Here is a 26,532-nt window from a genome sequence, read left to right on the forward strand (position 1 = left end):
CCAAACTCCAGTCTGTTCAGAATGCTACCATATCTTTTTCACATGTACATTCAAATCAGACATCTGTCCTGTCTTCTGAAACTGACACTTGTTCCCCCATCCACGTCCATACCCACTACAAAAGCCCCGTCTCTAAAACACCTCATGCTTATGCTCCCCCCGATATAATTTCTCAGCCTACATCCCTACTTGACCTTCTACTGTGCTAAATTTTGGTCTCCTGTCAATCCTCCACTTCCTCTAGCTGGTGTAATGGATCTTTTGCGTCCATTGTAGCAACGACCCAGCAGATACTACCAACCTTATCCACTTCATTGATTCTTCATCCGTTATCATAATACAGCTTATGTACAACCAGTAAAGCTGATGGCCAGTACCCAAATTTGTGCTTACAGTTAACCATTCACACATCTCCTAGTCTATTCTCTCATCTACTCTAAATTTGTAATCCACTGTCATACTGTAACGGATGGGTATTTTGTACTTTCCATACAAAGTTCCTGGCCAAGAGATCCAGCGTAACACCTGGAGTTTTCCAGAACAGAATGGCCCACACCAGCTGTCAGTGTAGCAATTACTACAAGGTGATCCAAGACTGCCAGAATAAGGTGGTGGGGGGTGTGGGTGGAGGAATCTTGCTCCCTCTTCAGACACACTCAGAATAGGAAGACTTGTAAAGAACTGAATCATGATACATTTTAAGTAGTCCATTCTCCAACTTGTACACAAAGGATTTACTTGGGTAACACACATCAACTGCAATATAAATCCCCTTTGCATTAACAGGAAAAGAAAGAAAGAAAGTCCACTTTTCTGACATTTGGCATGCACAGGACTAAAAATATAAGATAACCAAAAGCACATTATTTTAAAAAGTAGTTCGCCTGGAGTGTTTGCCAACATAAAACAATGAACTGTAACCTGACGCCAATTCTTCCTGAGGCACGTGCAAAATAATTTCTGTTAAAACTTTTCAAGTAGACATCAACAAATGGATGTAACGAAGTTTCCAACTCATAGAAAGGCAAGGTAAACCGGATGATAAATCAGAATATTCCTATGGCCTTCATACAACATCAGCCATCAACCTAAATCAACAGAATACACTGAGAGAAGCTGGATTCATTGCACTGATAAAGTTAAGAAAACATCGCCCTCTAGAGGGTGTCCAATTAACCATTTCACTTCAAAGGAGAAGGCCTTTCTTTCTGCCACCCAATGTAAAGAATGGTTGTGTGAAGAAGAAACAAATAAGGATTTGTAGACAAATTTAGAATATAAATTATCTGAAATCATATTTAAAGAGGAAAATATTTTTTACAATACAAATCTAAAGTGACTTGTTTGCATTCATCAAATGAATAGGCATTTCAAATAGATAAAGAGTCAGGCCCACACTATGGCATTCTTTAGTTTATCTGTGAATTTACAAAAACTATTTGTACCAGATAAAGGCTATAATTTACAAGAAGGCAAAACAAAAGCCTACAAGAGACATTTCAAATAGGCTGCTTTTGATTCTTGTTTATAGTGCTGGCGATTAAGTTAAAACTTTGAAGGGAATTGCCCTCCAGTGCTTTAAGTTATTCTACAGCTAATTTTCTTTCTAACTATTTTTTGTCTGCCTCTCTTTAAATAGGTGGTTTCTCAAGTGAGTGTTACTTAAAGGAAACCAATCTGTTTTTCAGGAGAGCTTGATGATGTCACTCCTTTCAACTCTGCTTTCCCATAAGAATTCTTCTAATAAAATGGAGTTTCACTCTGGGAAATAGTGAAAAGTGACATGGAAATATTTAAAGAATCTGAGATGCGTACATTTATCAGACTGTTGGATTTTGCCTTTAATGATATAGCAACCACTACAAATGAAAGAAGAGACTAGGATGTGTGAGAAGACCTACTGTCTTAAAAAAAATAAAAAAGACTTCACAATGGAAAATGGATTATTCTGTACAACGTAGAATGTTTCTAAACAGTCAAATCTGTGTATGTATAAGACTTGTTTTCCTCAGTTCTAAATTTATGTACTGTATTTCAGCTGAGGCGTAAAATTTAAAACAGAACCAATCTGTGTATGATTGATTTTTTTGGCAAAAACTACAAAATCCAAATGAAAAACTTCAATACACAATTAAATGATATAGAGAAAACAAGTTCAAGAATCATCATATTATTATTGATTTTTCTAAGTAGGTGGAACTGCACAGTATAAGGTTCAAATGTGTGGTTAATTTATGTTTACATTTGTGATGTGGTCTCACTCAGGAAAATCGCTGATCAACAAAAGCAAAAATCCATGAGTAGGTTAAACAAGACCTTTAACTTTTAGTTACTATATTGTAATTTTTACACTGGATGATAAAAACACTGAGCAGCTGCATAGGGCTTTCTATTTTCAAAGTGAAGCATTAACACTTTAGGGCTAAATGCCACCCTTGGGCATATACACATTTGCCCTGAACTGTTTCACGCAGTAACCCAAACAGTGTGCCTGTGAGACAGGTGAGTGTTACCATTCCCACGTCACACATGGGAAACAGCCATGCAAGACCCAATTCTGCTCTTTCAGTCCACTGATGTCACAATAGTCCTATAATAGTAAAAGCCCATAAAAGGACACTAACTTAACTCTGGTATCACTGACAACACTCTCTGGCAACCCAACTGAATGACAAAAATACACCATGGGTGGATTAACAGATAAAATAACCCAAACAAAATCTGTGTTGGCTATAAAAGGTGCAAAGGAAATATCTCTTTATCAACTCTTAGTGAACAGTTTCCTTTACTTCATTCTGCTAAAAAGGAGCACAGGCAAACAAGAGTAAAGCCAAAACATGATTCATTTAGAGATGAATCCCACCCTGATAAAGGTTTACATTGTGTGGGTAAACAATTTGTAAATTGTCCTGAATAAACCATAAATAGATTGTTTCTCGACTATACATAAGGCAAGTTTTTTTATTTTATTTTATTTTGACACTAGAGCTAAAAAGCAAGCTGGAAAAAAATTACTAGGATTGTGCTCAGAAAATATTTATAGCCATAAAAAGCAAGCTCAAGTTAATGTGAATGGAACATAATTCTTTTGTTAGTCCAATCAAAAGGTAATATGCAAGCTTTTTGGTCACTAAAATCCATTCTTCCGGGGTAGGATTATATCAATATCATTTTAATATGAAAGAAGTATTAATAGAAGGATTAACAGCAATGGTCTACCAATTTACTGAAGTGCTAGGCAAGTTTCTACATCTTAAAGCTTACTCAAATATTTCTAAATTGCATGTGATCCTTCATTAAAAGTATGATATCAAGATTGCACAATCAAGAAAAGCCAACCGACAAGGATAGCATTCTGTACTAAAGATCTGTTTGCCCATCTTTCATTTCATCATCAATAAGTAAAACAACACTTACTGTGACATCTGTACATAAGCAGCTATGCTAACTGCTCAACATATACAAGTTCTTCACCCAGTATATAACTAATATAAAATAAGAAGAGAGTTCTAATTTATAATTTACTGTGGTTTTTAACTAACCGAATTACATACTTAGTTCCCATACTGCATCTTTTGCAGAAGCACAGAATTAAATTCAATATGATATTCTGAACTTAAATAGCATCTTTCAGCAGAGGATCTGAAAGCAATTTACAAACATTCATTAAACTCTACACCCTTAAAACAGAGATTATTATTCTCATTTTACAGGTGGGGAAAATGTACATACAGCTAAGTAACTTCCCCAGGGTCACACAGCAAGTTAGCGGGAGAGCTAGGTATAGTACCCAAAGGCCACTCTTCTACTCTAACCACTAGACCTCACACGCTCCACAAGACAACACTAACTCCTTCAAATGAAAACAGTGTATAATATTGTCTGGTTAACAGTATATTAGACCAAGAAGCTGTTACGATCCTAAATCCTTCTTAGTTTGTGGATTAAAATAGTCATCACAGTTTTCTGTTAATCCAGCTGCCACACATGTGCACCAAATCCTTGCAATGAAAGTCATTGTGAACTTCAGTTAATTATGTTTTTCAAGTAGATGATAAAAGTCTTTAAAAGGCACATAATACAGATCAACCATCTGTATCCTTTCAGTTCCACACCTAAGTATTTTTCAAACTGTAAACAGACACAACAAAAACATCTAAAATAACACAATGGTTTCCCAATTCCTATAATTTAGAACTAAACTGATTTTATCTTAATTCTAGGACTTGATTTAAAAAAAAAGACTTATGTACATTTGTATCTAATTTTGAAGCAGAACAAGTTAAGGCCCAGAAATTTAAGCAGTCACTGAGCCACCTCACTTTAACAAACAAACAAACAAACCACACCACACCACAGCATCCTAACACTACACAGTTACTATATACTCCCATGCTAATTGCATTAGGTGGACATAAGCAGCTGGTGGCATGAAGGGTGGCAGGTGGAGAAGCAAGAGGAACATAAGCATTTTTAAAGGCTTTTGCTTTCTTGTAAAAGGCTGCCGTGTTCTTTCCACATGCCTACCCACATCTCGCCGGTGATACACTATTCCAATTCAGTACAGCAAACCACCAACCTTTCAGCATCAAACAGTATCCCTGGTTCCTTACTTTGACCGACCCCAAAGTAAAATATACATTTAGTCGAGAGGTGTCTCTCCAGATGGTCATACCTCTTTCCTAAACTACAAAAAGGGGCTAATGATATACTAGCCCCAATTCCTCATTCACCCTCCTTCTTCCAATCCCTGTTTCCCAACATTCCCCATCCCTACCTAAGCTTCAGGCTCTCCATGCGGCAATACAAGTTGCTAATCTTTTGCCAACTGCGCTTTGCCATAACTTTGACTGCAGTGACACCCAGACTGTTGTTATGATAAAGGCTTCTCTTCCACATTTCTGGAAAACATCTCACCAACTCAGCACTCATCTAAGTTAAGGGACTCTTTTTATTTTTTCAAGTAATTATTCAGTGCAACTGTTTATAATTTTCACAGAACATTTTCAAATGACGTATATGAGGGTCTGTGTATAATTTCAGTGAATCCATAATTCGAGGCTTCTAAGAACTGTGAAGAAACTGATGGATATATTTACTTAAACATCTTGGCCAAGATCTTCAGAACCAAATAGTGTTTTCTGAGTGCCTCAATTCTGAGCACCAAATGAAGATGCCTGAAAAGGGCCTGATTTTCAAACATATAGACCCTGAAAATCAAGCCCTATTAAAGATGTCTCAAAACAAAACACCCACAAATTGAAGCACTGAAACTCACAAGTCACTTTTGAACTACCTGGCCTCTGTTTCTTTGGAAATACCACCACGCTGTGGTGTGAATGTGTTAGCTTTTTCTCCAGTTCAGAAAATCTGCCCATTACAGAAGTCTCTGGGCATACTAATCAAAGCCAAATGAAACCTCTTAGTTTCTTTTTGAGTATCAAATGCTAAATCTATTTAAAACTTCAAACCGGTAAAGACACAACTTACTGTAATTTCTCTTGACAAAAAACAGACTTGGATGGATGAAAGGTACAGTAGTTGAGAGTTTCTTCCTGTTCTCTATACGATGTCAATTGTCAAAAATGACTAGATGTGTTACAATAATTATTTACAGCAATCTGGTGTCTGCTTCAAGCATGTCACACTGAACTGCAGTGTGGTAATGAGAGGAATAGGCTATAACTGTGTATGTATAAATATATCTAGGAGGAATAAGGCGGCACAGATATTTCTGGCCACCTCTTGACTATCCCAGGACATCGGGATCATGATAGGTGCTCCTGTAATAGCAATAAAGGAAATGCTATTCATAGGGGCACGGGTTTTAATCAATAAATCCCACCACATTGGAGAAGCCCCAAAAGGGAAAAAACTCAACTTTTAGACTGAAGGAGTGCTCAGTCCCCTAACAACAACAGGCACTGAAAAGGTCTGTGTGTGTCAAGAATCCCACAAAGACTAACCTAATAGCACAGAGGGCAACCATGAAGGCAGGAAAGGTGAGGGTTCACAAGGGCCTGTACTGTGCCCTTCCACTAGTGTTCATGATCCATCCAGCCCTTTTAACACCCTCAGACTGGCTGAAGGCCCTTTTAACACCCTCAGACTGGCCCTAGCTTTTCTAACCTCTTGCTCTTGCTGACACAATAAGGGAGACTTAGGCTTCCTCTTACACATCAGCAGAGGGGACTTATTCCTATTAGGGGAGGGGAGCTACAGGAGCCCCAAACAGGCCCTAGTTTTTAAAATTAGATTGATATTGGGTTGGTTAAATTAAAATTACCTGTGACCCTCACTATTTACAAGGGACCAGCAGGAATAAACAGTAATCATTCTAAATCCAAACAACAATCAGCACGCCAACAAATTACACCATCAAAGAGAAGGGCAAAAATGAACAGATGGTTCCAAAGCTCATTGCCTAGGGCAGAAAGGAAGAAACTGAGGGTAACTAGGACTGTGGATACTATTATAATTACACCCTGAAAGTTTTGATTTCCCTGGGGCGGACTCTTCTTTCTATATGGTTTCTATATTGTTCCCAAGAGGCTCCCAAGGTTCACGGCTCCCAAGAGCAACACATCATCAAGAGTGGATGTGGAAAGGCAATTCTTGAAGGCTTTTTCTTTTTTGTAAATTTATCAACCACATTGCTAAAAGAAAAAAAACTGGGGGAGGGAAGGGGGACACACAACATTGCACCTGGCTTTCATGTTTTCCCCACAAACAATACATATTTATCTTCTGGATGTCCAGATGTGCTCCATAACCATCCAGGCTGATGAGCAATGAGATTTTTAAATAACTGCATTTAAATGTAGACCAGATTAGTGACTTCATGATAGCCGTGAAACAAAATCTGAAACGATAAAGCCTCTAAACCTTTTAATTTACAATGGAGACTATTAAAATGTCGATTTTCCCATAGTTTATTTAAGTAGGTTCTAAGTAATAAACTCTCTGCCTTGAGTATTTATAGGGGACCTATCCCCATAATATCTAGGTACCCTGTATATTTATACTTTAATATAGATTTCAGGTACTGTATTTGCAGCAGTTTAATACAAGGCACAGTGGCATTTTTAATAGCATCATCTGTATGTGGAAATACAGATTATTTGAATCCAGTGTTATTGGAATCCACAGTGAAATCAATATTTTCTTTTTTCAGATACTGACGACAACTGAACATGGGATACTACAAAAGCAACGTAATGACTCAACAGAATAGGTATGCCTGACAACATAGAAGAAAAATGAGATTTACCATGAAGAGGTGAACCAGATGGGCTACTCGACAGGCCTGGGACAGGGCTACAGCGGCCTCCTTGTTTAGACGTCAGCTCCTGCTCAATCTCCTCCAGCCCTGCACTCTTCTGGAAACGGCTCATTCGGTTTACCACCCGGGGCGACATGTGAGTGCGGACACAGGGCTGACCACCATAAGGATTGATAGGAAAGACGTGGGAAGTGCCACGAAGAGTGCTGACCACCACCCAACGACAGTCATGGCTGAAAGAAATATCTTGTACCTGGAAAAATGCAAAGTTACATAGATATGTAGGTGTCATTTAAAAACCTTTCTGAAACAAGTTGGGTATCATGTTATAATTGAAGAGACAAGTCTGAACAGAAAACATTTAACTTAAACTTTGGCTTTTTTAAGTCAATAGTTTGATTTTATATTTTCTAGTGAACAGCAATCAACAATCTTTGCTTTAATACCATTTAACACAATCCCACACCTTGAATCATAGAAGAAGATTAGGGTTGGAAGATACCTCAGGAGTATTTTGACTATTTCTCAAAAGTGTCTTGAAACTTTTCTTCTAAGGGTCCAACTCAACAAAACAAATTGCAGGGCAGAATCCCACACAAAGCCACGGGAGCCTGATGTAATTTTTTAACTGAATTTGGTCCCCAAAAAGAAAACATCCAGGAAGCTATCATAACTGCACGTTTGACAGCAGGCAAGGCACCTGTTATTTGCTTGCTCATTTTAATTCTCAGGAAGCATGACAAATAATAAGTAAATAATCACCAACAAAATAGTATAGTCACGCCAAATATTTTGATGTAGTTTAGCAGTTAGAAGAAAAGACTAGTAGTGTCAGGAGTTGACTTCTTGGCTCTGACTCTAAATGCATGAGCTTGGACTAGTCACCTAAACACTATGGTCAAAAATTTGAAAAGTTGTCACTAGATTTTTTTAGAACATTTTTTATGCTAAATTTGAGAAACACTGGGCCCAATTTTCAGATGTACTAGCACCCACAACTTCAGTTGAAGCCAATGGGAAGCAGCAGGTGCTAAGCATATGCTCAGGATTTAGCTGGTCGCCATATTTGGGGTCGAGAAGGAATTTTCCTCCAGGGTAGATTGGAAGAGGCCCTGGAGGTTTTTCGCCTTGTAGCATGGGGCACGGGTCACTTGCTGGAGGATTCTCTGCTCCTTGAAGTCTTTAAACCACGACTTGAGGACTTCAATAGCTCAGACATAGGTGAGAGGTTTTTCACAGGAGTGGGTGGGTGAGATTCTGTGGCCTGCATTGTGCAGGAGGTCAGACTAGATGATCGTAATGGTCCCTTCTGACCTTAGTATCTATGAATCTATGAAAATCAGGCCCTAGGTTTCACCACTGAGGCCCCCAAAAATCTGGGGCCATTTTTTAAATTTTTGACCTAAAACGCTACCTCCGTTTGTAGGATCACTGAAAAATTATTTCAATTTTAGTTAAAATTGCTTCGCTCTACCATGGGAAAAGAGCTTTTATGGCTCAGCTGTTAAAACCTATGATATTAACAAAAAAGGAAGACCCCCTGAACCAGATTAGTTCAAATATCTTTTATGCACAGGAGTACTCTCACGTGTACTATGTGAACTATTTGAGAAGCATGGGTCTTTGTTTTAGCTTCTCCTTAAATATAATCTCTAGATCTGACACAAGAAAAACATATATTTGTTAAAACACTCTCTGATGTAGTTACCTTTTATATAGATTAAGAAATAAAACTCAACAGAATTTAATTCTCTTCTAAGCTTTACATAACACCTTGATAGAAAGCAAATTCTTGCTCCTTTATGGGAATGCTTCATAAAAGGGAACACACATTGTGGTCCAACACCATATTGCCAGACAACTCATGAAAACAAGGAATTTAATTTAATTTACTATAGAAAAGTCCTAAAACAATGTTCGTAAAAATGTTTTAAAAAGTAAACGCTGGATAAAAAGAATACGTACATGAATTGAACATGACACACAAACATATAGATGAAGGATTAGCTTTCACTTTACTATTAAACAGCATAAGCTAAATAGAATTCTTCAAGCTTTCGGAGAAGTCAGTTTTACAATACACTAGGTACTCAAATTGGAGTAAACACTGATAAAATCTTGACAAATATTCCAGAAATGCACTCCAAATATTCCAGACAAAAGCAGCAAGTATTTGAAGTGCAAGTTTGCAGTTGAGCCCTGAAACCTTTGAGATAAAAAAAGGATTTAAGTATTGTGATGTGTGACAAGATATTTGGCTGACAGACAGACACTATACAAAATGTTTCATCAACATTACATAGATAAACCAAAAAATACCATTACACACCTGCTCTTTTCAATTATGTTGACATAGCCAAATGATCTGCTAATGATCTAGTTAAACAGGGTCCTAGAAATCTGGCAGGTTTAGCACTTTCAGTGAATCTAGTATTACTGGTATATAGTCATTCCATGAGCACTTAAAGCTCCTAGTTTGTCTAAAGAGAGTTTCATCTTTACAGACTGCTGAAAACGGATTAGAGGCCCAATACAAAAGAACAAGAGCCAAAAGAAGTGAAACCCCATAATCATGGGCAACTTCCAGATGTCAGAATCATACACAAGAACTGTATACAAAATAACATACTCAATTACAGAGGGAGGCTATATTTCAAATCACTCCTTCTATGGCCTCCCCAAACCTAATTTTCCAGTCTCCAATATGCACAAGGATACCTGCCCTCTTATATGTTTCAGAGTAACAGCCGTGTTAGTCTGTATTCGCAAAAAGAAAAGGAGTACTTGTGGCACCTTAGAGACTAACCAATTTATTTGAGCAGAGCTTTCGTGAGCTACAGCTCCGATGCATCCGATGAAGTGAGCTGTAGCTCACGAAAGCTCATGCTCAAATAAATTGGTTAGTCTCTAAGGTGCCACAAGTACTCCTTTTCTTTTTGCCCTCTTTTACATGCCAGACATCTGAGCAGATCATCCCACCTTTAACACCTTCAATGCACTTGCCATTCCTTTTAAGATTCAGATAAAAACTCCCCTCATTGTTTCAGAAAGTCTCTATTAACTTCCTCTCTCCTCTTCTGTTCACTGCCTCCACGCATCCAACACGTGTCTCCCCTGCCTCGCTCTAGTCTCATGCTCTTGGTGGAAGAGTCTTCTCCTCTGCAGCTTCTGCCAACTAGAATATACTTTCTGAATCTCTCCGTCAAACTGATACTGATTTGAGTCTCACCTGAAAAACACACTTTCCCCTTTGCATGCGTCTCTTCAGTCCCTCCCCCGTTGGTATCGGTTTTAATTTATTTCACCATAATCTCTTTACATCACTGTACTGAGCAAGAGAGAAATGTACAATTTCATACTAAATTAGTTTTCAGCATGCATTCCTCATTTTATATTCAGGGGAAAAAACAACCCAAGCAGTGCCAAAATCCTAGCTCATGACAGCATGCAGGAAACAAATGAGGAAGTAATTATAAAGTCTCCTGTAAATGTGCCTGCTCTCAAGGAGAAGAGGTTGCAGTAGCACCAGGCTAAATGCTCCATCTAAAATAAAGTGCAAATGGCCTCTACCTTCCATCTCAAACAATGACACAGCAGTGACCAGCTGGGATGAGTGATGGTGGGAAAGGATGGAAACTTAGAAGCCAGGTAGTAAAGAGCTGCCGTTGCTTTACTATGAGGAGCTCCATAAACAAAGAAGTGCTACTCGCAAATGAGATAGAAATTAATTATCAAAGATTCAAAAAGAATATATATTCAGAGAGCCTACTCTCCAGGGACCAAGGCAAATATTTTGGATACCAGATTGGTGTTTTCTGCATATGACACATTTCCGACAACTTCAAGAGCTGCATTGTCTGTGTTCCCCTTATATAAGGCAAGCAGCAGCACATTGGAAGATTGGAAGAGTTTAAATCATGGTACGTTTGTAGTTTCATTTGTGGGCATTAGTTAAATATCTTCTTTTCACATAGCAAGATCACAAATCTTTGTGTGCAATTTAAATGAACCCTTAGTCAGCTTCTTTTCAATAAGCAATGGATGAAAGGAAAGGACCAGGATAACATCAGGATGCTGTTAGGACCAAGTGTAATCTCATTCCCAATTGCTTCCAAAATCAGTTGTGTGTATCTGTGAAAGAAGTTTAAATTATCATGTCGAGCCTGCTGTCCACTGTACTGTTACTGTACATTACACAGAGTTCTTGATTGCTCATAGTATAAACAAACTGCACAGTGCCCCATTAGTGGTTTGCAAGTTTATGCTATGCGTTGCAATTTATTGCTGTTCTTTAGGTTAATGTACTATTATTCCATGTATTTATAATATATTTCTACATTTGCTGTTAATTATGATGTAATGTTTGGATACTGAAGATCAACCATTCTCTATAATGTTTACAGCTTTATGTTAATAAAGTAAAAAGTACAGTAGACCTCTCATGGGGTTTACTCCATAATACAAGGTCAGCATCAGATTCAACATTCACATCTATATTTTTAAATTCTATGTATTTCCTTCACACACACAGGAAATGGACATGCCTTGGTTTTGGTACATGCTAGTTCAGGTAGCTTTAAACCCAAGATTTTTTAAGAATGTATAAACTACAAATTAAAGGCTCTTTGCGAGGATGCCAGGGCTTTCCTCTGGCCCTAATGCCATTTCTTCCCAGTCTAGTTGACTGGGAAGTTAGGACTCTCAATCACTTTGGACCACGGTGGCATGCCTTACACATCCCCGACTCCCACAGAAATCACTGGGAGTGGGTAGGGGGCACAAGGACCCTTCTCCCTGGTCAATAGAGTAGGTCAAGAGTGATGTAGTGGTGGGAGTCTGCTATAGACCACCGGACCAGGGGGATGAGGTGGATGAGGCTTTCTTCCGGCAACTCGCAGAAGCTACTAGATCGCACGCCCTGGTTCTCATGGGTGACTTTAATTTTCCTGATATCTGCTGTAAAAGCAATACAGCGGTGCATAGACAATCCAGGAAGTTTTTGGAAAGCGTAGGGGACAATTTCCTGGTGCAAGTGCTAGACGAGCCAACGGGGGTTGGGGGGGGAGCTTTTCTTGACCTGCTGCTCACAAACGGAAGAATTAGTGGGGGAAGCAAAAGTGGACTGGAATCTGGGAGGCAGTGACCATGAGTTGGTTGAGTTCAGGATCCTGACACAGGGAAGAAAGGTAAGCAGCAGGATACGGACCCTGGACTTCAGGAAAGCAGACTTCGACTCCCTCAGGGAATGTATGGGTAGGATCCCCTGGGGGACTAACATGAAGGGGAAAGGAGTCCAGGAGAGCTGGCTATATTTCAAGGAATTCCTGTTGAGGTTACAGGGACAAACCATCCCGATGAGTCGAAAGAATAGTAAATATGGCAGGCAACCAGCTTGGCTTAACGGTGAAATCCTAGCGGATCTTAAACATAAAAAAGAAGCTCACAAGAAGTGGAAGGTTGGACATATGACCAGGGAAGAGTATAAAAATATTGCTCGGGCATGTAGGAATGAAATCAGGAGGGCCAAATCGCACCTGGAGCTGCATCTAGCGAGAGATATCAAGAGTAACAAGAAGGGTTTCTTCAGGTATGTTGGCAACAAGAAGAAAGCCAAGGAAAGTGTGGGCCCCTTACTGAATGAGGGAGGCAACCTAGTGACAGAGGATGTGGAAAAAGCTAATGTGCTCAATGCTTTTTTTGCCTCCGTCTTCACTAACAAGGACAGCTCCCAGACTGCTGCGCTGGGCATCACACCATGGGGAGTAGATGGCCAGCCCTCTGTGGAGAAAGAGGTGGTTAGGGACTATTTAGAAAAGCTGGACGTGCACAAGTCCATGGGGCCGGACGAGTTGCATCCGAGAGTGCTAAAGGAGTTGGCGGATGTGATTGCAGAGCCTTTGCCTATTATCTTTGAAAACTCGTGGCGAACGGGGGAAGTCCCGGATGACTGAAAAAAGGCTAATGTAGTGCCAATCTTTAAAAAAGGGAAGGAGGAGGATCCTGGGAACTACAGGCCAGTCAGCCTCACCTCAGTCCCCGGAAAAATCATGGAGCAGGTCCTCAAAGAATCAATCCTGAAGCACTTACATGAGAGGAAAGTGATCAGGAATAGTCAGCATGGATTCACCAAGGGAAGGTCATGCCTGACTAATCTAATCGCCTTCTATGATGAGATTACTGGTTCTGTGCATGAAGGGAAAGCAGTGGATGTATTGTTTCTTGACTTTAGCAAAGCTTTTGACACGGTCTCCCACAGTATTCTTGTCAGCAAGTTAAAGAAGTATGGGCTGGATGAATGCACTATAAGGTGGGTAAAAAGTTGGCTAGATTGTCGGGCTCAACGGGTAGTGATCAATGGCTCCATGTCTAGTTGGCAGCTGGTGTCAAGTGGAGTGCCCCAGGGGTCGGTCCTGGGGCCGGTTTTGTTCAATATCTTCATAAATGATCTGGAGGATGGTGTGGATTGCACTCTCAGCAAATTTGCGGATGATACTAAACTGGGAGGAGTGGTAGATACGCTGGAGGGCACGGATAGGATACAGAGGGACCTAGACAAATTGGAGGATTGGGCCAAAAGAAATCTGATGAGGTTCAATAAGGATAAGTGCAGGGTCCTGCACTTAGGACGGAAGAACCCAATGCACAGCTACAGACTAGGGACCGAATGGCTAGGCAGCAGTTCTGCGGAAAAGGACCTAGGGGTGACAGTGGACGAGAAGCTGGATATGAGTCAGCAGTGTGCCCTTGTTGCCAAGAAAGCCAATGGCATTTTGGGATATATGAGTAGGGGCATAGCGAGCAGATCGAGGGACGTGATCGTTCCCCTCTATTCGACATTGGTGAGGCCTCATCTGGAGTACTCTGTCCAGTTTTGGGCCCCACACTACAAGAAGGATGTGGATAAATTGGAGAGAGTCCAGCGAAGGGCAACAAAAATGATTAGGGGTCTGGAACACATGACTTATGAGGAGAGGCTGAGGGAACTGGGATTGTTTAGTCTGCAGAAGAGAAGAATGAGGGGGGGATTTGATAGCTGCTTTCAACTACCTGAGAGGTGGTTCCAGAGAGGATGGTTCTAGACTATTCTCAGTGGTAGAAGAGGACAGGACAAGGACTAATGGTCTCAAGTTGCAGTGGGGGAGGTTTAGGTTGGATATTAGGAAAAACTTCTTCACTAGGAGGGTGGTGAAACACTGGAATGCATTACCTAGGGAGGTGGTAGAATCTCCTTCCTTAGATGTTTTTAAGGTCAGGCTTGACAAAGCCCTGGCTGGGATGATTTAGTTGGGGAATTGGTCCTGCTTTGAGCAGGGGGTTGGACTAGATGACCTCCTGAGGTCCCTTCCAACCCTGATATTCTATGATTCTATATGAATAACACATAAGCCTTTTATTTAAGGCAAAGGAATGTAGCCACTATGGGTGTAGTGAAGTGATCATCAAGGGGTTAAACAGGGTTTCTCAGATTATTTTGGGTTGGCACCACGCTCCACCCCTCCCTTAGTACTTGTTTAGTTCATGGGTGTTCCCCCACACTTTGTTATGTGTCTGAACAAGCATGTTCCCTGCCTGCAGTACTGAGGAGTGTGTTTCTTGTGCACTGAGCAGTCCCTTTACAAAAATGGGCAAGTCATGGCTGAAAGGGTGACTGCATACATATAGCTGGATAGATAAATGCTCATTTGATCTCCTGTTTAAACACAGAATTAGCTGCAGAACACTTGATGAAATATGGCTATCCAGTTCTCCAGTGTTGTCTCTGATTCTTGATGCAGGGCATGCACCCTGGAACTCTTGTGCTCGTTTTATGGAATATCTAGCTTGCACACATCCTTTGGAACACTGCTGATTCAAAAACAGAATTCCCTGGTCAGAATGTTTCAGGATTTCTCTTGGAATACTTATTTGAGGCCACTGTTCCACATCTGGTAGCAGCTGAAGTGTCAGAACCTTCTAAGAGCCAAACCATTATTTTCTCAACCCAAAAGGTGCTGTAAAGTGTCATACAGGTGCTGCTGCTGGCTGTAACCTCTTGGAAGGATTACATTACTGTCTGGGCTTAACTGCCATCGCCTCTTCTTACCAGTATCACAGTACTGATGTAATGATGAAATACATTATCCAACTACTACTGCTCACACTCCTCGGTCTTTAGGTTTAGAAAGAATACAAAAGACTTCTATGACCATGGAATCCTTCCCATTCCTTGGTCCAAGGAACTCTAAATCAAACCTTGAAGTACTAAAGTTGGCTCTGACATAATTATTTCTGCTCTAGTTAAATATTTGTAGTAGCATCTATTCATTTAGCAATCAGTCACTTTATGGCACAGCTATATCTCCTCTTGGTTTAAACTCAAGTGTCTGCAGACTATTTTCCCAACCGAGTCAATTAAACAATGCTTTCAAATATGCTGGTAAACTGTAACAGCTCCTGGGAGAAAATAATCCAGTGTTTGCAAAGGAAAGGGCATACAACAGTCTATGAAATGGTTTCTTAACTGATACATAATGAAAGAAAGCTTTGAATAACCATGTATTATACAATGAATCCTCTTCTTTCTAGCTTCACTGATCCTTTCTAATTACACTATTTCCCCTGCCCTCACTATTCCATCTTCTTGTAACATTTTTCATCTTTCCAACTATTTTTGTCTCCCCTTCCTTCATTTCTCTCCATTCTTATTCCCTTCTCCATCTCTCTTCAATTCCCTCCCTTGTAGGCCACTTTTTTACTTCTCCCCAATCTATTTATCTCTTTTGTATATTGTGACTGCACAACCTCCTGAAATCTGAAGGAGAAACCTTGCTTCTGGGTTCAGAAACACTATGGGGCAGTATGAATATTGTAGTATCTGGAATTTGATCACATTATATGATTTGCCAGTGGCCCTATAGAGCTAATCCTCCAAGAATGCAGTGATCAGAGGGTAATGCTACATGAACAGAGTCTCTGAAAATCCATAAAGAATTATTGGATTCTGGGGCATCATAACTGACATACACAAACATACTGCTTGGTTTTCCTTTTTGTCCAGCAACGAGGAACTAGGGTAACTTTCTTGCCACCATTCCTTGTTAACCCCCTTGCCACTGTTCCCCTGAAATTTAAATCCAGTCTTAACTAGACTAAATATATACAATGTCACAAGCCTAACGTGAAATAAAACAAAAAGGGAGTCGACTGCAGCATCTGGAAAACTGATTATTTTCAAAACAGTTGATAAAAAAAGGACAGTTAAGAGGGAAGGCTGATTACACAAATGATCACATGGACAGAGGCTGACCTTGTTTACCACTGCTCTTGGAAAAGACTGACAGTTCACGTCCAGGCTAGATACTCCAGGGCTTTTAAAAGTTAATACTGTACTAACTGTGCATACAGTACTTACAGCTATATTAAAATCATCTTTTTTATTTAAAAATCAGTAGAACCTATACTCAGTGTAACACAACACTCAGTACACTAAACTTAGAGTCCACAGTTTGATATTGTATTTTCACAGGGGTGGGGACAAGGTGGGCGAGGTAATATCTTATCCTGAAGAAGAGCTCTGTGTAAGCACAAAAACTTATTCCTCTCACCAACAGAAGTTGCTCCAATAAAAGATATTACCTCACCCACCTTGTCTCTCTAACCTCTGGGACCAACATTGCATACATTATATTTTCATGACAATTACAAGAAACAAGCTATCAAAACACCTGATCTTGGTGCTGTCTCAGGCCTTTTACTTGTACTAATAACTTATCAGGCTGGCACTGGTAAGAAAAGTTCTACAAAAACTTTACTGAATTGTCTCCTACCTGAATAGTGAAGTGAAACAACAGAAAAGCATGATCAGCATTATCTCAATAGGAATTTAACCTGTCATGTCTGCAATTCACTTCCTCAGCGATTGGCTTCTCCAGATGTTCTCAGTTTCAGAGACATTGGGGTAAATGCTATACATAATACTGTCAGACAGTAATGCTTCAGACAGTAATGTTCACCATTGTTTGAACTACATGACCAAAGGGCTTCATTGTTTTATGCGTGAAGAAGGCATTGACACAGCAATGATGAAGTCAGGGCCAGTATAAAATTAGCAAATGCTGGTCTGTATTTTTTCCCAGAAAGTTAAAGGAAGACTTTGAACAGTAACAAGTGAAGATGAAAGAAAAATAAAACCACTGACACCACAAAACATTTTTATTAGATGCACAGGGCCCAGTTCTGCCACCCTCGCCCTGAATGGCACCTTGCTCTGCAAGGAATGCCACTGATTTCAACTCTGCGAGTTAAGATGGCAAACTCAAGCCCACAGCAAACTACCCTATACCTCTCTTTGGGCTGAGTCGTTAGTGCAGTCATAACAAAATGTAACTACAGTCACAAAGGTCACTGGTTAGAGCCCTGCCTTCACAGTCTAGTTAAGCAGTGGAGCACAGATCCTTCCATTCAACTGCCACCACTTTTATCTACTGGCAAGTTTCATCAGTGAATGAGTAACGACTTTCAATCAATTTTTACTATTTCAAGACTGGTCTCAGGCAAGATTATTTTCCAGAAATATTGTCTTCAGCAGACTGATTCAATATCTGTGACTACATTACTATAACTATATTAGAAAAAAAAAGAGAGAGAGATTTATACTAAATGTGGGGTAGCTGTCTGTAAATATTTAAATGATTGGCTGTCTGGATACAGTGAGACTTAACCTTAAGCATACTTTCTGAAATCATGTTTAAAAGACGTTTTTGCATTCTCTGTACAAGGGCAAATATGTCTCTTGGCAGCACAAGGTGGTATGTTTTTATCATTCTTTCTATTTACCTACACTGACTGAGGTCAGTTATAACAGCAGTTTGTGAGTAAGAACAAGCAAAAATCCGTCAGCCTGAAAGATTACACAGGACCCTGGCCACCAGCCCACCAGTGCTATCACCACACTTATTTGTTCTAGGTTGAGATAACGCTGTTTTCAGGCCCTTTTTTCTGTTTACACTTTAAGATCAAACAGAATGGGTAGACAAGCTAACTTTCATCTACAAGCAAATAAAACTGCTCATCTTAGAACATACTACATCTTGATTTCCTACAATCCAAAATGCATATGGGTAAAAAGTTCTGTTGTATTATGTAAATACTGATTCATATTGGGTAAACGAGAACAGCTGGAGGTTTGACTAGGATTAGTCAAAACCAAAATGTATCCATGCTTCTTTGATCCAGAAATCAAATAGACTCCGGAGAGCACAGAGTTCCTGAGACCTTTCAATACTGACTATATCCTGCAACATATATAAATATAACAAGAGTATAAATAACAAGGGTTCACACTGAGATGGTCTGCAGTGACAGTATACAGGCACCTCATTCCTGCTGCCTACTTGTTTTCCAGGATCTAAGATTTAATTATTATTTTTTTAAATAAGTCTCTTGCTCTTATAGTTGTTGAGACAGCCTCAGAAATTTCAGCGGAAGGTAACTGACACAGTAAGCTCTATATGTGTTTGCAGAACCTGAAACAATAGGTCAGAAAGGTGAGACCAAGCTATCTAGGTTGCAGAGTAGCAGCCGTGTGAGTCTGTATTAATCTGTTAGTCTGTCTATCTAGGTACTTATATGGTCTGGGTCACCACAGTATCTGAGCACCTCACAAATCTTAAATGGATTCTATCTTCACAACTCCCCAGGGATGTGCAGATGTATTATCCCCATTTTACGGATGAGAAATTAAGGCACAGGATACAGTAACGGCATGTCTATATGATGGAGTTAGTGCACAGCAAGCTGGGGTGAAATTAGTGAGCAGCACACTGTTGATTTATACCCCGGCTTGCTATGCACAAACCCCTTGCATAGACAAGGCCTCAGGGAGAAGCCAAGTTCACACCGGAAATCAGCAGCTGAGCCAGAAACTGGACTGAAGTCTCTTAAATCCCCCAGTCCAATGCCCTCTCCTAGACCACCCTTCTTCCTACATTTCCCATTCACCTTGCTTGGTGTAACTTGAATGCCCAATGATAATACTTGAGATATCAATATTGTTACCACGTTAACTGTTGAAAGCACATAAGAAAGGAGGAGGAGGATCACATTATGAAGATCTGAACAATTTACTGTGACAGCTCATTTTGGCAACAAGACTGGGTGGATTTGGGAAATACCACTACTTTCCACCTGTACCCCTCTATATCAAGAAGGAGCCAAACCCAAGAAGCCTAGCAAAGCCCAGCAGGACATTTGAGTCTCTCCCTACAAGACAGAGCCAAGTTCAAGAAGCCTAGCAGGGCATACAGCCTTACCACGGGGAAGGCAAGGAGGAGAGATTAAAAGAGCCCATCTGTGTGTTTGGACCCCACTGAAGGGTAGCTAAGCCCAAGGAGCTCGAAGAACATACACAACCATATTTCGAACATCCCACAATCTTAGGGTTACCAAATGTCCATATTTTCCCAGACATCTCCGGCTTTTTGGTTCTTAAATCGCCATCCGGGTGGAATTTTTAAATATCTAAAAACTCCGGGATTTTGCCATTATTATGCTTCCCTGAAGAAGAGTTGATCATTCAAGAAAGAGAGTGAATGTTGATAATTCAAGAAAGAAAGTGAATGCTGATCACTCGAGAGAGTGTCCGCTTTTTTCCCCAGCTCCCAGCGCTTGCGCCACGAAACAGCTGTTTCGTGCAGCTCGGAGGGAGGAGGGGGAACGCAGCACGCTCAGGGGAGGAGGCAAGGGTGGGGCAGGGATTTGGAGAAGGGGTTGGAATGGGGATGGTGAAGGGGTGGAGTTGGGGCAGGGCCGGGGGTGGCACGAGCAAAAATACCCCCCGGTGGAGTGTCCTCTCTTTTGAATGTTCAAATATGGTAACCCTACACAATCTGCTGTGAGTGGCATCTCATGTGGGAGGACGTTATGTGGGCTGAGCTTGGAAAATACTTTTTTTTTGGCCAACCTAATCTTTGCAATTAACACAGCAACAGACATTGGGGTTGTTTATTGTTGATTTTTATTTGTTTTTTTATTTGTGGGGGAATTCGGTTTTTCTGTTGTTGTCCTATTTTTAAATACAGGATTTTAATACTGACTCTGCTGGTTCTGGTCAAAGCCAGGAAGTGCAGAGGCGGTGGGGAAAATGAAAAGAATATCAATGAAACTTTCTGAACCTGATTCAAGTTTTGGTTAAAAGGTCAAGTTCATTCAGACTTGGTCACCTAATCTTAATAATTAATCACATTTATGTTTCAAATTATTGTGCCAAAATCTCATTTTAATTCTCATATACTGAAAAAATACATGACAGAGAGTTTAAAAAAAAAAAACAGAAAAAATATCTGTGATCCAAACACAAGAGAGGAAACAAAAGGCTTTGAAATCCTGCAAAAACACATGCATATATGTAATTTTATTCCCGTGAGTAATCTCAAGTTAGATACATTCATAAATCTTTGCAAGACCAGAGGCCTATGTACCTCAAATGAACTATTCATAAAATTACTAAGAAAGGGCATCTTCCAGTCAGACATTGATAATTCTGGATTTTGACTTAACTGAAAACTTTTTCTTTTAAACAGAAGTATTCCTGTTCTTTTTATTTGAATGTACCTCTACCAAAATTCGTAACAACTTCCAACGAAAAAAATTAAAGCAACTTTTTCTCCAAACTATACTTGTAAAGATTAACAACTCCACATGGGAATCCTTAATGAGAATGCAAACGTGTACACGGACACAGAGGGAAGAAAGACCTTCATCAGCTGGCTGAAGCAGGTTCTTTTCCAATGTTAAGTATAATGTTTATGTTACACTCATTGTTTGAAGATGGTTACCCCTCCTTTTTGGAAAAATGGGCTGAGCTCCTTTTTTGCCTTGCTAAAAAAAAATAAAAAGCTTTAAAAAATATTGTTAAATAAATATATACACAAATGATATAGCTCTCCCACATTAGAAACGAAAACTGATTAACCTGAATAAACAAAAAGTGAGGGAAGAAGGGCCAGGTACAGTAGTGCAGGCAATGCATCAGATTCCTGGTAAACGAAGACAATTTCAAATGCGACTATGCCGATAAAAAGGGCAAAACTCAACTGGGAAAAATCTCTGTCATTGTTGCTCACTTCTCTTAAGAGTCCATCCAAACTAGAGGCAACCACAACATTCTGTACTGAACCAAAACTTCAGGTTCCTTTTATAAAAATCAAATGAATGATTTCTCACTTTCAACATTTTGATTATAGTATCATTTAATTGCTACGACAGGTATGGCTGGGGCAGCAATTTTATTCCCAGGGCTCCATCTCACTCCCACTGAAGTGAATGAAAAAAGGAGCAAACCTTGTAAGACCTCATTTTCAGGCCTGTTATATATTTCGGGGGTGAAAATTGCCTTCTGGGCTGAAATTTCTCATGTTTGTTCAGAGTTCAAAAGCGCAGCTGCCTTTCTGGAAAATTTAGCACAATAAATGGGATGTCCTAATATTTTTTAAACATATAAAGGCACAAAGCTAGGGCACAGCTGATGTTGCTTTATTAGAAAGACACTTAAGTGATTTTAATGGGCTTTGGATCAGACAGTAAGGGTACATCTACACTGGAAATAATATCCTGCAGCAGCAAGCCTCAGAGCCCAGATCAACTGACTCAGGCTTCTGGGGCTCAAGCTACAGGACTAAAAATAGCAGTGTAGACGTTTCTGCTTGGGCTGGAGCCCAGCCTCTGAAACCCAACAAAGTGGGGTGACCTCAGAACCCAGGCTCAGGAACATCTACACTACCATTTTTAGCCCTGCAGCACAAGTCTCATGAGCCGGTCAGCTGTCCTGGGCTCTGAGACTTGCTGTCATGTTTAATTGCTTGTTTTGCAGGATAGACGTACCCTAAGGGATCAGGACAGACAGATGTCTGCTCTTAGAGACTAAACTGGATACAACTAGGGTTCCAGGTTCTTTGGGGGAAGTATACTGAAGCCCCAACTTACTTCCTCCAGGCACAGGGGTTGGTAGGTACACAAAGGAAATGGGGTACTGTATTTTTTAGATAATCCTCAACACATCTGGGGATTGTGGCAAACTGCTCAGAAAGTGCAACTACTAAATGTTAATGTTTGCTTCTTTATCCTCAATAAAAATAGAACATGTAGCCTGGACCCTTTCTACAGATGAGGGATGGGATCAATAGGCCTTCTTGGCAGCTCCCTTAAGAGATAGGAGGGGGTGTAATGGGCTGCCCCTCCTCCATCATAGATGAGTCGAGTTAAGGAGTAGGAGTTCTGACGCCCTGGGAAAGATGTCATCCCAGAGCGAATATTTTAAACTGAGTGATATTCTGATTCAAATCTCTCTAGAATATTAAGACGAGCCCTTATGCATATTTCCTATATCAGTGTATGAGTCTATTTGTCCACCCTTAGTAAATCATATAATCCAGGTTGTAAGCACTGTGCCCTCTAGCAAGCGTTTGCAAGAACATGCCCTAACTGATCAACAAAGCAGCATTAGATTTAGAGAAATCTGTTCAACTCGCTCACTACAGTTGTACAAGGATGTTTTCTTGGGGACGGGGTAAATACCTTGACCAGCATCACAGAAAGACAAACAAATGATACTGCTATGAATAGGGGTACAAAAGCAGAAAAATGAAAAACACTAAGTAAAGAGGCATATGATGAAGTTGAACCAACTTACAATGAGTAAAAACTAAACTAAGTTTGATACTCTTTGATAATCACTGGTATATATCAACACAAATTAGAACATTTGATAGCTACACTACAGAAGGTGACCTTTAAGACCACTGGCCCTGATTCACAACGAGTTTTAATTCATGAAGGAAAAAAAATATATAAATGTATAAATACTATCATATTCAAGAAAGTAAGTATGGTAGTTTCTAATGTGTGTCTTGAAATATCTGCATTTGAATTACAGGTTACAAATCAAACAGCCTCAAAAATTATTATAGGTTAAATGCAATTCATATGTGCAGTTAACCAAACAAAAGACTAGAGCACAGTAACACACAATGCTTTTCTCACCATAAAACTGAAATTACTATGTTACTCATAAAGCCAGAGTTAGAACATATACATTCAAATCATGTACATGTTTCAAATGATAGGATTGTCTTAGCAATCACAGGCGCCAGTGTGATATTGTTGCTGGACTGTTTTAATATCTAGGGAGCTGTAAAACCCACCAATACGCCTCTTGCTGGTTAGACTTTGACTACTTTACACCCACTCCAAGGGAAACACTCCCACGCTCTGAATTAAAATTAAAACAAGGAGAATTTTCAAACATTCCATTGATTCTGAAACATTTTAAATCAGCGTCTTAGCACATATGCTAATAAAGTACTCATAAGGATGTACCACACATGATTTACTGCTAAAAATGTGTGATATTTGTTTTACTACACTGCCCTTTAACAATAAAATTGTTGTCAGCTGACAATATCATTCTAACTCAGAGACCACAGATCATTTCTATTCACAATAATTGGATCCACACACTTGTCTTGCAAGCTGACTATAACATCTTATACAGTTCTTTGATGAATTCAGTACAAAAATACACAAAGAACTAAATACATTATAGGATGTACATGTAAATGTAAGGTATATGCCTTGGAGTTTGTTGTTTATACATCTAAAAAAGACTTTCAGTTGGGTTCTTCTAATTTTATTTTCTAAAAAAATTGCTTCTATGAAACACTCCTTATAAAAACTTTTAGTTGTCATGCTTAGAGTCCACTTTTAGTTATAATATAAAAAGTATGCTTTGTACAGATGAACTAAACAGAAGAAGGGTATGGAATCATAAAACTATAGGGATTGGAAGGGACCTCGAGTGGTATATTTATGGTGCTCTACATTTTCCAAAGTAACTAGTGATTTTCAATGTCCTGATTTTTGGGTGCCCAACCTGTGATAAAAACTTAATTTTTAGAGGGCAGATGCACAGCACTAAAAATCAGGACCCTTTACATTGTCTCAATTTGGGCACCTAAAAATTAAGGCAAAGGAATTTCTAGTCTCCTTTAAAAATTAAGACCACTCTATCCTTTCTTCTCACTTTTCCCATTTGCTATATACTCCCATTGGAAGCAGTTACCTATCTCAGCAATTATAATTTTCCAGGACATGCGTAAAAAGTGTCTCAGCCACTACATAGATGATGCACACTCTTAACACTACGTTGTTTGGAATTCCATTCTCCAGGGTTTTTTAAATTTTCTGGGGGCAGCTAGTACTGATAAACTAAACATATCAGGTACCTGAGTTAACATTCCTAATTCAGCTAAAAGAAAAGGAGGACTTGTGGCACCTTAGAGACTAACCAATTTATTTGAGCATAAGCTTTTGTGAGCTACAGCTCACTTCATCGGATGCTCACGAAAGCTTATGCTCAAATAAATTGGCTAGTCTCTAAGGTGCCACAAGTCCTCCTTTTCTTTTTGCGGATACAGACTAACACGGCTGCTACTCTGAAACGTAATTCAGCTAATGGCACCAAAACTTTTGGATGAGTAAAACCTTCTGATTGTAACGTGCATCTATAGCTATGGTACCATTAAATGCTTCCAGCCTCTACCAGGAGAGAAGGGAAGAGAAGTAAAAGCCAAGAGTAAGCACAGAGTCAAGGAAACTAAAATTGTCTAAGTAACAATAACTGTGGTACTACTCTGATCCTAGCTTCCCGTGCAAGGGCCACAAAGGTATTGCCTGCAAGTCCATGCTGTGAGTGATGTCCATGTATTAGCAGGTGTGACATTTATTTCCTATTTGTGGTAGGGGGGTTATAAACCCATTTCATGTTTAAAATAGTTTTTGCAATAGTTCACAGGGCTAGAAAGGTGGGGATCCCCTGAGAATAGTGCAGTGGTGCCTGTTATCAAGGACTCAGGCATAGTGTACTGCATGTACTAGAGTGATCCTAACCAGCAGTATCATTACAAGAGTGGCTGCAAAAAAAATTAAAATTAGGAAATGAAATAAACTTCATTAAGCTTTTTTAAGGTTTATTTTATTCTTAAGTTGTCTCATCCAAACCCATTCAGATTCACCTATCTTTACGCATGGCATTATGTCAAATCTGGAACACTGATGATTTTCCCCCACAATTTCTCTTACATTTCTTGAGCCTTTCCCACCAAAACATAGCAAACCGACAGTTGCTTCAAAGGCATTAAACAAATGTTGAATATGCAACATGAGGAAAGGTCAAATGCAACCACTGCAATCTGGACTCTTTGGAGGTGATGGCATATCTGACCAAATCTGACACCACTTCACTGTACAGAGCAAAAATGTCTTATTGTCCAGGTTAAACTCTGTGCTCTTATCCCTTCTTGTGGCTATAACATAAGGAAGGCTCTTTCCTTGCTGAAACCAACATGAAACTCAAATAGCCAACATACATAAAATGTTTAACGGGTTCTATCTGGAGATACGTCTTTAGTTAATATTTTTAACTTACTTTGGCTTCGGTCTCTCCCCTGTGAAGTGTATACAAATGATGTACAGCACTTTGTGATGACGACCAAGGATGCGTCAGTACTTGAAAAACATGGAAATCATGGCCTAGCGTGTCAGTAGTGACCAGTAGCATCCCTGAGTAAAGAAAAGAAAAGGCACAAGGGATTAATCACTGCAGAGAAAGAAGTTTTGGATGGGGGTCTAAAATATCGATCACATCGTTCACTTTGTTTTCTGGACAACACACACACACACACAAATGGTGTGAGAAAATTTTTTCATTCTAAAGGGATTAATTTCATGCAAATGTTTTAATTAATTTCTAAGCAGAAGTTCATTAGAAATCAGACAACTGTAACATTGTTGAACTAAACTGTACAGTCAATTAACTATAAGTCAAGACACTCACGCTGAAAGTTAATACCTCCCATGATCACTATGAAGCGCCAAAGTTACTGCAAACTGCAGTTTACCTCCCTATAGCTCTCACTCGGACATGTAAACATTTACTCTCAGCCAATATAATGAAGATTGATGTTTCCAACACAATTCCCTTCTTTCATGCAAGTGAAAACACTATTAAACATAAACTAAAGATAGCCCCTCCCAAAAATTATTCAAAGAGAGCCTCTATCTCATAAAGCTGTATCACAGAAACGGTCTGATTTACTGCATGAAAAGCTAGCAAATAAGAGACAGTTTGCAAGTTAAATATTAAGTGTTACCTTAGCAGAAAACAGGCACCAATGTACGTTGCTGAAATTATTCAATTAGACTGAATATCAGTAGAA

General features: G+C 39.6%; 1 protein-coding gene across 16 annotated transcripts in view; it reads right to left on the bottom strand.

Moving 5' to 3' along the window:
• The window catches only part of BCAS3 (BCAS3 microtubule associated cell migration factor), a 500,928-nt gene that overhangs the window by 331,598 nt on the left and 142,798 nt on the right, over positions 1 to 26,532 (bottom strand). For all 16 annotated transcript variants that reach the window (XR_012155467.1, XR_012155469.1, XR_012155468.1 and 13 more), the window contains 2 exons: positions 25,743 to 25,876; positions 7,271 to 7,535 (listed from right to left, as the gene is read on the bottom strand). Coding sequence is in view for 13 of the 16 variants with exons in the window: in XM_073315905.1 (XP_073172006.1) it covers positions 7,271 to 7,535; positions 25,743 to 25,876 (399 nt within the window). In the remaining 3 variants the exon portion in view is untranslated. The remainder of the gene's footprint in view (positions 1 to 7,270; positions 7,536 to 25,742; positions 25,877 to 26,532) is intronic.

The sequence above is a fragment of the Lepidochelys kempii genome, chromosome 17, assembly GCF_965140265.1.
Source record: "Lepidochelys kempii isolate rLepKem1 chromosome 17, rLepKem1.hap2, whole genome shotgun sequence".
NCBI lineage: Eukaryota > Metazoa > Chordata > Testudines > Cheloniidae > Lepidochelys > Lepidochelys kempii.